The following is an 11,466-nucleotide window of genomic DNA, read 5'->3' as shown; positions in this document are numbered from 1 at the left end:
TTTAGCACCATATTTTTCCTTTTCTTTTTTTTCCCTTCTTTTTCTTTTTTGCCTCCCCACCGTCTGTTGCAACCCTGCAAAGTCTCGGAGTCGGAGAGCGCGGCTCGCTTCCCGAGCCCCCGGACCCGGCGAGCCGGCGAGCGCCGAGCCGGCCACCATGCCAGGCAGACCGCGCCACTAGGCGCTCCCCGCGGCTCCCACCCGGCGGCGGCGGCGGCGGCAGCGGCGGCGGCGGCGGCGGCGGCGGCGGCCGCGATGGTTTCAGACGCTGAAGGATTTTGCATCTGATCGCACGGCGTTTCAAAGGCAGAGGCCCCCCCTCCCCCTTCCCCCCTCCCTCGCCGTCTTTGTTTCCTTCCCCCCCAGCTCTCCCCACTCCCCCCACCCCACCCCCCTCTCCTCTCCTCCTCCTCTTTTTTAGAAGCCGCGATCGGAGATGGATGTCTCTCTTTGCCCAGCCAAGTGTAGTTTCTGGCGGATTTTCTTGCTGGGAAGCGTCTGGCTGGACTATGTGGGCTCCGTGCTGGCTTGCCCTGCAAATTGTGTCTGCAGCAAGACTGAGATCAATTGCCGGCGGCCGGACGATGGGAACCTCTTCCCCCTCCTGGAAGGGCAGGATTCAGGGAACAGCAATGGGAACGCCAGCATCAACATCACAGACATCTCAAGGAATATCACTTCCATGTAAGTCGGGCGGCAGCTTCCCCAGCCCGCCTCCCCTCTCGCTCCGCGTCTCCCCCACGCCCGCCCGCCCTCGGCCGGGAGCCGGCCCTCCGCCCGCCCGCCCCAGCTCGCCGCTGCCCGCCGTCCGCCGGGCGCGCGTCAGGCTCGCCGTGGCTCGGGAGATGCTTTCGGGCGGCGGAGTCCAGGTGATCCGGCCCCGGCACGCGTGAGCCGGGGCTTGCGTGTGTGCCTCTCCTCGGAGGGGACCCCAGCCGGCCCAGGGCTTGCGGGGCCCAGCTCCCGCCCCCGCCCCCACCCGCTGTGGCTCGTCGAGTTCTTTGCCCCCCACTGAATAGCAACAGTTTGGCCACGCTCGAGTGGAATAAAGTAGACGAGGTTCGATTCCCGGCAGAGGCGGCGGCAGTGACGGCGGCGGCGCTTAGCCGGTAGGGAAGGTGACAGGGACTGTTCGCGATCCAGCCGAGATGTTTAACTATTTCCTTTTGGAAACCGCAAAGCACGCTGACAAGTAAACAAGTTGGGAGAGCTGGCTGCTCGCGGGGAGACTTTGGACATGTCGTGGCCGTCATGGACGCCTACCTCTTCCCTTTCCCTCTCGCCCGCCCTCTCCAACCCCATTTTGGGCATTTCCGAGACACCCCCCCGCCTTTCCCACCCTCATCTGCATCTGGGCGCCTACAGATCCCGTCCTTGTGAGCTTTGATGACTGCTCCGGTAATTCCGAGTCAGGATGGAGAAGGGAGCAGAGAGGGGACTGGCGTGTCTTGGGGATGGGGGTTATATGATCTTGCAGATGCGTTTTTTGGGGAAAATCCAACTCGGATCGGCGTTTTGTTTGGTTCTGCCCCATCTGAGCGAGACCTATGGTGGCCCGTATTTCCCACCCGCCCCCCTCCCCCCAACCTTGGGTAGGGGTCGGGGATAGAACTGTGAGCCCCGGGAAAGAAGAGCTCAGGGTCCAGGGAAGCTGGCCATCTTTTCTTCTGCTGACCTCAGGGCCAGGTGACCCCCCCCCCCCATTTTGACATCCAGAGATGGGTGTGGACGCACTGGGGTTGCCCAGGGCATAGCTCTCTTATCCCCCTCCCGAGGTCCACACCCCTTGGGGTCCCTCAAAGTGAGTAGGAAGCCAAGAGGGATTCACACTGAAGTCTTGGCTGGGGTCTCAGGAAGGCGTTTGGGGTGGACTCAAGCCCTGCTAAGTCTGCCATTGGTGCTGCTCTCCCAGGCGGCAACCCTCCCTTTGCCTCAGAGATGGGGCGGCCAGGCCGGGAGGAATTGCAGTCCTGCTCTCCCAAGAAAGCCCGCCAGCCCTTTTGGTTTCATGGAGAGTGTGCTCGTGTTCTTGCCACTAACGGTTTGAGGAAATGTATGGCCCGGGAGATGTCTCTGACTCTTGGCCCAGGAGACCAGCTTGACCCACATCTTAGCTCTGCCGCTCACGTCCTCACTACCTTCAGCGGGTGGGCCTGGGATAATAAGACAAACAGCCAAGGTGGGAGGGGTTGGAGGGGGGCAGGGGCTAAACAGGATGGACCCAACTCTGCCTCTCCTGCCCTGCGGGCCACAGCATTCCAGCATCCGGGGAGGATGCCTGGAGGAGGGTCTGGAGCGGGATCGTCAGGGAAACTCCAGCTGGGAAGTGCACCATCGGGCTGTGGGGGCTGGGGTGGGGAGAGCATAGCAGTGGGTCCAGGGGCTCAGGAGTGGGATCTAGGGATTTCCAGGGGGATTAGTGGGCCAAGGATTGGAGAGAAGGGGGCCTGGTGTGGGTCTCTGGGAGCTGGGGAGCCTTATTCAGCTTGTTCTCTGCTTCTAGGATATGTGTATCTGTAGGAAGCCAGAGGGAGGCAGGGATGGCCACAATCACGTAGGCTCTCTGTAGCCAGGCAGAGGTTTTCAGCGCTCCTCTGAAAGCGATGCTTGGGGAAGCAGTTTGATCGAGGAGAGTTGGCTTCTCTTTCCAGGCAGCGGTTCCGAGACAAAGGTGCTGGAAAGGTGGGTGATGGGTGGGGATGGGGCAGTCTCTTGTCCCCTTGGGTGTTGGAGGACTCCAGTGGGACATACAGGAGGACGGTGGGCAGGGAGTGTATTGGGAGACTGTGTGTGTGTCCCCATCCTTGCTTCGGGACTCTGCAGTTGGGACTCCTCTCTTTAAATCCACCCCAACACCTAAGAGCCAGGGAACTGGATTCCCCACAGGAGCTGTGTGGAGTGGCAGGTGGGAGAGAGGCAGGTCAGAGGTCATGGGTCTGATGACCCTTCCTCACCCCATCTTTTCCCCAGTGCCCTGTTACATCTATGGCTGGTATTGACTGAACTCGGGGAAGGGCTTCGTCTTCTAGCCCAGAGGCAGAGATCAGTGGAGGGAGGCAGGGGGAGTCATGCTCAGCCTGGGAAGCAGATGTCACCGTGTCCTGTTTTACCCGAGGGAATGAAAGCTCAGGGTGGCAGAGTAATGTTTGGGGGCACGTAGCCCCAGTGGAGAGCCAGGCTTGGATCTCTGTCCGTCCAACACCAAAGCTGAGGCCCCAATTCTGCCTGGAAGCCTGTGGAAGCAGGCCGGGAGGAGGGCCTTAAGAACAGACAGAAGCTCTCACTCACTGCAGGGCAGGAGGCCCGACTTCGGCATGATCTGGCAAGGGGGCTTGAGTTGAAGCCGGGGCTCGGCCGGAGGAAAGCGTGATCTTCCGATTTCTGGCGCTATCAGAGATGCAGAGTTGAGGGGTCCTGCAGTCTTCTACTAGCCTGAGGCTCTTGCTGGTGGATGCTTAGGGGTGCAGCTTGGGCAGACTCTGAGGGATGAAGAAGAGGCTGGGGTGTAGCCAGATTTCGACATCAGGCCTAGCTACGGGAACCGGGGGGGCTGGCTTCCACAGATGTTGTGGGACCGTAGAGTTCTAAGGTCCTTCCCTCAGTGCTTAACTGACAATACGTAAATTTTAAGACAGTTGAGAGGTGCCTCACGGTCTTTCTCTCAGGGTCGTGTGTGGCTTGGCTGTTGTGTACCCATCGGAGGCTGGCTGAGGGTGCCTCTGATGGAGCAGGGGGCTGTCCCGTTGGTATCAGGAGGGAAGCCGCTGTAAGGCATCAGGGCAGAAGTGTGGGTCTGCCCTCCGCTCCTCCCCAAGGGCCCTCTCCCTTGGCCTCTTTCTGTTTAGGAGGCCAGTCCCTCTGGAGCCCAGGGCACACAGTAACCTTACCTAGAAGGGTCCACGCACTGCCCTGCTGCCCTCTGGCCCCACCAGGCTCTGACGTCACAAAGGCAGAGGGCGGTGGCTGGGAGGTGGGCCCACTGTCTAGGTCAAGCCTGCCTGGGGTTGGATCTGAATGGTGTCTTCTTTGACTGTCTGAAGATCAAAGGGGAGGAGATGGCTCACAGGGCCCGGAGTTCCTGGGACTGGCTACCCCGCCTTGGGAATACCATGAGCTCTTTCTTGGCTGGGACTCTGAGCCACCAACTGGGTCTCTGCAGGAGCCACCCCAGGATGGCTGGTGTTTGCAGCTCTCAGGTCCTTCTGTGTCCCCGGTCTTCCCTGTAGGCCCTTGCCTGGCTGGGTGAAGGACCTTTCGGGCTTTGGCTGCTGTATTGACTCCTTGATAGTTAGCCTTTCTAAGGATCAAGGGAAGAGCCAGCCTTGACAATTACCCTTGGGAGCTGGGATGCAGGCAGGGGTGTGAGCCAGGCCCCAAGGGCATCATGGAGCTCAGCCAGGCTCTTGGGAGTTAGGCTAGGCCTGAGGGAGGTGGGCTCAATCCGGAGGCCTTTGTGGTGAGATTTGGAAGGGGGAGTGGTGGCAGCTCTGGGGAGTGGGGCACTTCTGGAATGAAAACTGGGGACCCTGGACTCCAGAGGTCCTGGGATTTTGCTTGGAGACAGAGTCTTCAGCCCCCACAAGCCCAAGTGAGTCTTTCCCGGCACAGTCTGGGGCCCAGGGTATCATCTCTACAGCTCCAGGAGGACCTGAGCACGTGGTGGTTTTGGGGAACACCGGCCCAACCTGACCCTAGCGTTGAGAGCCTTTGGGGACTGGTCCCTGGAGGGCTGAGCCTGGGGCCTGGGAGGCAGCTTAGGGTCCTGCCTGGTTGGAGTGGCGCTTGCGGCTGTGAAGAAGGGAGGGGCCTGATGTCTGCTCCCCTGGGATGCTGTCTGTCCTTGCCCCGCCTGTCCCTGTCCGCTGCCTTCTCTTCCTCTCCGAGTGTAATGGGGGAGCCCTCGCCCCAGCTGACTCTTAAGTGGGAGTATGGGTGGGCCGTGACCTTCTCTCGGGATGACCTTTGCCAGTATTGTGGCATCTCTCCTGCCACTGGACTCCGTTCCTTGGTTTATACTGGGATCACAGGCACGGTCTCTGGCCTCCCTTCGGGGCCTCCAGGTGGCCAGAGGGAAGGTAGACTTAGAGAAAGGGATGAGTCACCATGAGTCCTACCACTGGTCGTGCCCCTAACCCACTGTGAGCCTTAGGAGGTGCTGTAGCCTTTCTGAGCCTATAAATTCAGCTATGAATTGAGGCCATGGGGCGGTGCCCCTTCCATCTTGGACATCTGCCATCCTAGCCCAAGGAACACCCCTACGAGGCTCTGTGAGGCCACTTCTAAGGGCACCGTCTTGGGGCGCCTGGGTGGCGCAGTCGGTTAAGCGTCCGACTTCAGCCAGGTCACGATCTCGCGGTCCGTGAGTTCGAGCCCCGCGTCGGGCTCTGGGCTGATGGCTCGGAGCCTGGAGCCTGTTTCCGATTCTGTGTCTCCCTCTCTCTCTGCCCCTCCCCCGTTCATGCTCTGTCTCTCTCTGTCCCAAAAATAAATAAAAAACGTTGAAAAAAAAAAATTTAAGGGCACCATCTTTGGGGTTGGTAGCTGACCTTTGTGATGCACCCCAGAAGAGGGCAGGGCTGATCGCTCTCTGGCCATCGGCCATTTTCCCCTTCCTTCTTCCTTCCCTTCCTACTTCTAGAGAACTCTGGCTCACCTAGAAAGAGCCACACAGTTTGGACTCAACTGCCCAGACCAAAGGCCACACTTAGCAATGTACCGGGGCCTGCAGCCTCTGAGAGGCCAGACACCCGGCTTCGTGGCTGGCTGTTCTCTACTCTGCGCTCAAGGCAAGAAGGAGACCTCCCTCTGCAAAGCTTCCAGTCATTGCCCCGGCAGAGACCTCCTCTGGGTGTGAGAGGAACATGCCAGAACTTCCATTTCAAGTTATTCTTGTCTAGAAAAGGGAATGTTCAATATTTAGCATATGGACTGAAGATACACAAGCATATGATTTAATAAATAGGAGCGTTCTGGGGTCACAAGATAAAATTTTTATTGCTAAAGCATGCGTAATCAAAAAACCTTGGTGTGTCCATAATCCAAAAGGCTTAGAAGAGCCTGGGTTTGGGAGGGAGGTGGGTAGACAGTAGGATAGGTGACCCTGAAGCCCAGACTCTCCCTTTTGGCTCTGTTCCAGGGGAGGGGTGGGTTGATTGGCAGGGGGAGCAGGGAAAATGAGAGGAGGGGTCAGGCTGGGTGGCAGAGGAGAATCTCAGCACTGGACCACTGGAGGGCCAGGCTGGGTCTCAAAAGCCTATCTCCTAGTACCCGTCAGGTCCTGCCTTTTGTTTCTGTCCAGCAAATTCTTTACCTCCTGAACACCTCAGCATTTCTCTTACGCTTTCCAGTTTACAGTGGTTGGGTTTATTTTGGCCACAGCTACTTGAAGCGCATAAGCAGGGATCATAAGCAGTCCCATTGTACCGATCAACAAAATAAGGAAAAGGGTTGAGCTGCGTGTCTCCCAAAAGGAAAGCTGTAGAAGAGTCTCGTGACTCCTTCTGTGGTGCTCCAGTCATGACTTCTCTGGTTCCATGGACTCTTCTGTCTGGTGGTGGTCCTTTGGCTAGACATCCTGTGGCTCCATTTTCATCCAGAAAGTTCTTTCTCCCATGGGGGGCAGCATTCTGGAAACGGTCCGTCTGTGAGGGATTGGAGGACAGCTGAGAGTCCTGGAAGATGGGTCTAGGTGTGGCCTGAGTGGAGGCTGCATTTGCCCCGCCCCTCACCAGATCTGCTGGTGGCTGTCAGCCGCTCAAGTCGTCTGTTATCCCATGAGCCTCACTCGCCTTCACTTTGGGAAACACATACTCCTGGAGACCAGGCATGTTTGCTGCTCCTGTTTGATGGGTTGGATCACCAAGGATGAGGACTCCACTGAAGTCATAACAGAAGCTCAGTGCCCACTGGAGCCCTGGGAATCCCCATGAGGATCCTTAATTTTGTGCAGGGCTCACCAGAACTCATGGCGGGAAGGATCGGCTGCAGGCGTCCCCTCCCTCATGTTTCTGCCCAAGGGGACCGCGAGAGGCCCAGACAGAGCCAACGACTTGCCTGTGGCGCCGGGTTACTGGAGGGTCCCTCTCTCAGGTGCTGGGGCAGGCGTCACCCTCTTCTGCTCTGTCAAAGCCAGAGCTTTGCCCACGACTGTGTCTCCCTCTGGGGCGATGTTTCCAAATCCGGGGTCCCCAGAGGCAGCAACTAGACGAGGCTGGCAGCCACACGGCTCCTCGTAGCCTGCGGCCCTCGCCAATTACAGATTCACTCGGTGAGGCTTTCTGCTCTGCTCTGTTTACGTGCAGGGCTGGGGAGCCCATCCTCTCTCTCCAGCCTCACCTCTGTCCCCCGGCCCTCCTTCCACCTGCCTTGTCCCATCACCAGTGTGCCTGGTCTGGGTGGTAGGAGATTTGGGATTCCTTCCTCAGAATCATCAAGCATGGAGAGGAACACGGTGGCTGGGTTTCCCCAGCTGATCCTCGGGGCCTGGCCTCTCCCTAGGTTTGGACAAGCCCCTTACCTCTTCTGGGCCTCTGTTGCCTTATCTGTAAGTTGAGCATAGCGGTAACTACTTCTTAGCAGTGCTCTGAGGGGCAGTGTCCTGTATCACGCCCAGCAAAGAGAAAGTCGTCAATGTATAACAACAGTTAACTTGTACCGAGTGCTTCCTGTGTTGTAGACCTTGTTTCAAGCACTTTGGAAGTAATAGTTCATTACGATCTCACATGAACCCTAGGAGAGAGGTATTGTTAGTTAATATTAATCCCATTTTACAGGTGCAGTACGAGCCTAGATATCGAATTTGACTTGCCTAATTTTGCACAGAGTGGGCTGACGTTTAATGTCAAGCTGTAGTGTCTGGACTCTTGGGCTAGTATATGTTGGTAGACACACACATTTGTACAGTCATTCGTGAATACACGACCATCGTACTCCGTTAAGAATTAAAAAGAGGGTCAACTGGGGCGCCTGGGTGGCGCAGTCGGTTAAGCGTCCGACTTCAGCCAGGTCACGATCTTGCGGTCCGTGAGTTCGAGCCCCGCGTCGGGCTCTGGGCTGATGGCTCGGAGCCTGGAGCCTGTTTCCGATTCTGTGTCTCCCTCTCTCTCTGCCCCTCCCCCGTTCATGCTCTGTCTCTCTCTGTCCCAAAAATAAATAAACGTTGGAAAAAAAAAAAAAAAAGAGGGTCGACATGAAGGCCTAGAAGGGTCGTTTATTTTGTAACATTCCGGGTCTGTGGATGAGAATTGCCCTGGCGGTGCGGTCAGAGGGGAAGGCGAATGAGATGATGGGGATGGGGCTGGCCTGGCAGCACTGGCTGATGGGGTCATAGACAGGCAGTCTCAGTCGGAGAGGCCTGGGGGCTTGCCTCCATGACCCGCTCCCTGCAGCACCTTCCCCCGGGGCGGTGTCTAGCCAAGCCCTCTTCCCAGGCCTCCTTGACCACCCTGTGGTGTCTTGGCCTTAGGTCAGGTCAGCTCCCCCAGGGGACCGGGTGCCGGCTGAGTCTGGCGGGGATTCAGGAAGGCGACGGCTGGGTCCCCGCCAGCTCCGCTCTGGGCTGAGGTGTGGTCAGCAGGATCGTGTCCCTGACTGCCCGAGAGAGCTCGGGTGAGAGAGTGGAGGGCAAGGGGGCTTCTCGCAGGTAGAGCTTCGGGGTTTCAAGACTGCTGATGGACGCGGAGCGGAAGGGGATGTCTACGGTGCCGAGCAGCTAGGGCTGGGAGCTGGTGTGGAGAGCGTCTTCCCTGATTTCATGGCTCTTCTCTTGCTGCCTCCTCAGACCAGCCGGCTTTCCTCTCCTCCACCCTTCCTCTCGCCTGCGCTGTGCCCCGTTGCTCACGGAAGCTCCGTCCGCCTCTCCACGGGGATGAGCTGGACGCAGGGAGGATGGCTACAGCTGTCCCCGTGGAGACGGCGGGAGTCCTGCTGAGACCGCAGGGCCTGCCTTTGTGGAAACACCCTGTTTTGCTGCTGCTTGGCTGGAGGGCTCACCGCATCACAGAACCTCCCTGGCCTTGGTTTTTCTTTCTGGGAGTTGGGGTACTCCTGCCTGTCTCCCTCATGGGGTCATGGTCAGATCGATGTGGTAACGTGCTTCATGGGCTGTCTAAACAGTGGGGTGCCATGTGGATTGTTTCTATTTCTAGATGTCTGGGGGTATTTTTGAGTTAGGAAGAAGATCAAGACTTTGAACCGTAGATCACCTGATCTGGAAAGGGGTTTGGAAATAACTGGGGTCCAACCCAGTTTTACCAAAGAGGAACGTGGGGCTCAAGGGAGGTGGATGGGCTTGGCTCAGTCACCTAGTGAGTCCTGGCGTGGGGCCCTGCCTCCCCAGCTGGTGTGGCTTTCCTTCCCCACCCTCTGCTAGCGGCTGCTGTGGGGCTGAGGGATTTGGGCTCTTCCAGAGGAAGGGAAAGGAGCCCCTAGTCTCTCGCAAAGAGAGAAAATGAAGGGAGCAATCTTAGACTCGCTGTCCTAACCTTGCTGCCTCCCACGGTAAACTAGGCTGTGTGTGCGCATCTGGGGGTGTCTTTGCGCAGGCACAAGCGCATGTCTTCTGTTCGCTGTGCACATCACGTCTGAGGTCTTCGTAAACAAGCTCTAAAGCCTTTGGCTTCCTGCTTGCCAAGTTCAGCTACGTGTAGACCCCGGTGGCCACCAGAGGGCAGTGCTGCGCATGAGACGGTAGGAGGCTGGTGAAGGCCAGCACCAGCCTGAGCTGGGGATGTGGCTCTAGCCTGGTGAGATGTGCGCGGGCTGGCAGACCTGGCTTTCAGACCCTTTCTTGGGCCAGGGATGAGCAGGGAGGTCGCCTGTCCCTGAGGCGGGGCTTCTCTCTGCAGAGCTGGTCCTGCCTTCACCGTAACTGCAGCCCAGCCACGGGAGTCTCCTGGGCCTGAGCTCCCCGGGACGTGGCTGGGAGAGTGCCCTGCGTGGACGGAAGTCACTGCTCTTCCCCTCTGGTCTGTCTCTGCAGCAGCAGCAGGAGGGATCCGCACATTTGCACAGGCGTAATGGAGATGAATGAACGGGATGTAGTTCCTGCCCACGAAGGTCAGTCTTGATGTGGACACAGAGAAGTTTAGAGGTGGTTACGCTGTGGGGTTAGTGTCCCAGAAGAATTGAGCTTTATGAACTCCCCCAGGCTGTTTGATATACTGACCCAGTGTGGGGGGATCACTCACTGCTCCCTGCCGCCTTCCCCTCATGCCAAGCTTGGGGGTCACTTAGACACCAGGTGCCTGCTCAGTAAATACCAGGTCCTGATGCGAGACCTTGGTGCTGTCTTTTAGTCTTTCTGGGCTCTGTTTCTCCCTCAGAGATCCCCACGTAAGTTGACGGGCCCTGCCTGGACAAGCTGGTTTGGACCGTTTCCTTTCTGTGAGTACTTGGCTCTTTTCTGTCTGTTTCGGGCAGTCTCATATTGAGCAGGCGCTGTCTGGCCCCATTCGCTAGTTGGTCCACACGTGAGCCCTGTCCCACTACTGTGGTTGTCGGCTTTGGAGATGGGGTCTTCTGCTTTCGTGGTGGGTGTTCAGCTCACAGAGCCGCGTCTTGCAATGCTGTCCTGAGACCCCTGAGGGCTGCAGTTGGGACCCTCTCTGTTGCAGTCAGTCTTTCCCCACCTACTCGTTTCTGACACTTTTTTGAGGCTGGTACTTTGAAGAGCAGGGGTGAAGCTGACGTTCATGGCCCTCCTGCTAGATTGGAGGTTGTCTGTGTATGCAACCCTGCTTATGTATGGCTTGAGATCACAACTCTGCCTCTTACCAGCTCTGTGACCTTGGACTGGCTACTTTGTCGATCCTCAGTTTCCTCACCTGAAACACGGAGATAATGCTAATAATGCAATGATGCTATTGTAAGATTTCACGAGGGAGTGTGTATGCGCGCACGCATGTGCCGTTCCTCTCATTTTCTTCCTCTTCTCATTACCACACTCCAGAACTTCATCCCCACGGGCACAGATACTTCCTATGGCTCTCATCTGTTCTTTCTGCTTCCAGTCTTTTCTCCTTCTAGCTCAGCACACTCACCTTGACGGATTAAGCTTCTAATCCAAGGCCTTCTGTTAGAATAATTCTGGCACCCGAGATTTTCAATGGCTCTTTTGTCTGGGAGGCAGCTCGGTGTGGTAGGGAGAATAGTGGCTTCTTTGGCCACGCGGCCTTCAGTTTAAATCCTGGCTCTGCCCCTGTGTCAGTTTACCCACGTTGTGTAACTTCCCTGAGCCTCAGTTTCCTTCTCTGAAAGATCAGGCTAACTGTGTCCATCTTTGTAGAATAGTTGTCGGGATTAGACGAGATTACGGTAGGTGCCTGGCACGTGATGGGTGCCCAGAGGCCAAACTGGCCTGTAGTACGATGGGAGTCTCACAGAGGTGATAGGCAGTGACATTTCCGGGTCCTTGAAGCATGGGACTAGAGGGAGTTATGTGGGTGGAGGTAGCACCTGGGCCAAGCT

At 57.4% G+C, this 11,466-nt stretch overlaps 1 protein-coding gene across 5 annotated transcripts in view; it reads left to right on the top strand.

The window, feature by feature from the left end:
• Window positions 1-292: 292 nt before the first annotated feature.
• NTRK3 (neurotrophic receptor tyrosine kinase 3) overlaps window positions 293-11,466 on the top strand; it is a 380,742-nt gene continuing 369,568 nt past the window's right edge. For all 5 annotated transcript variants that reach the window (XM_047086792.1, XM_047086791.1, XM_047086794.1 and 2 more), the window contains exon 1: window positions 293-684. In XM_047086792.1, the coding sequence (XP_046942748.1) occupies window positions 437-684 (248 nt within the window). In that variant the 5' untranslated portion in view covers window positions 293-436. The remainder of the gene's footprint in view (window positions 685-11,466) is intronic.

Source organism: Lynx rufus, unplaced genomic scaffold, assembly GCF_022079265.1.
Source record: "Lynx rufus isolate CCGP_SWC_20201006 ecotype Redwood Valley unplaced genomic scaffold, mLynRuf1.p SCAF_21, whole genome shotgun sequence".
NCBI lineage: Eukaryota > Metazoa > Chordata > Mammalia > Carnivora > Felidae > Lynx > Lynx rufus.
The sequence above is the reverse complement of the archived record's forward strand: the minus strand, read 5'-3'. Positions and strand labels throughout refer to the sequence as shown.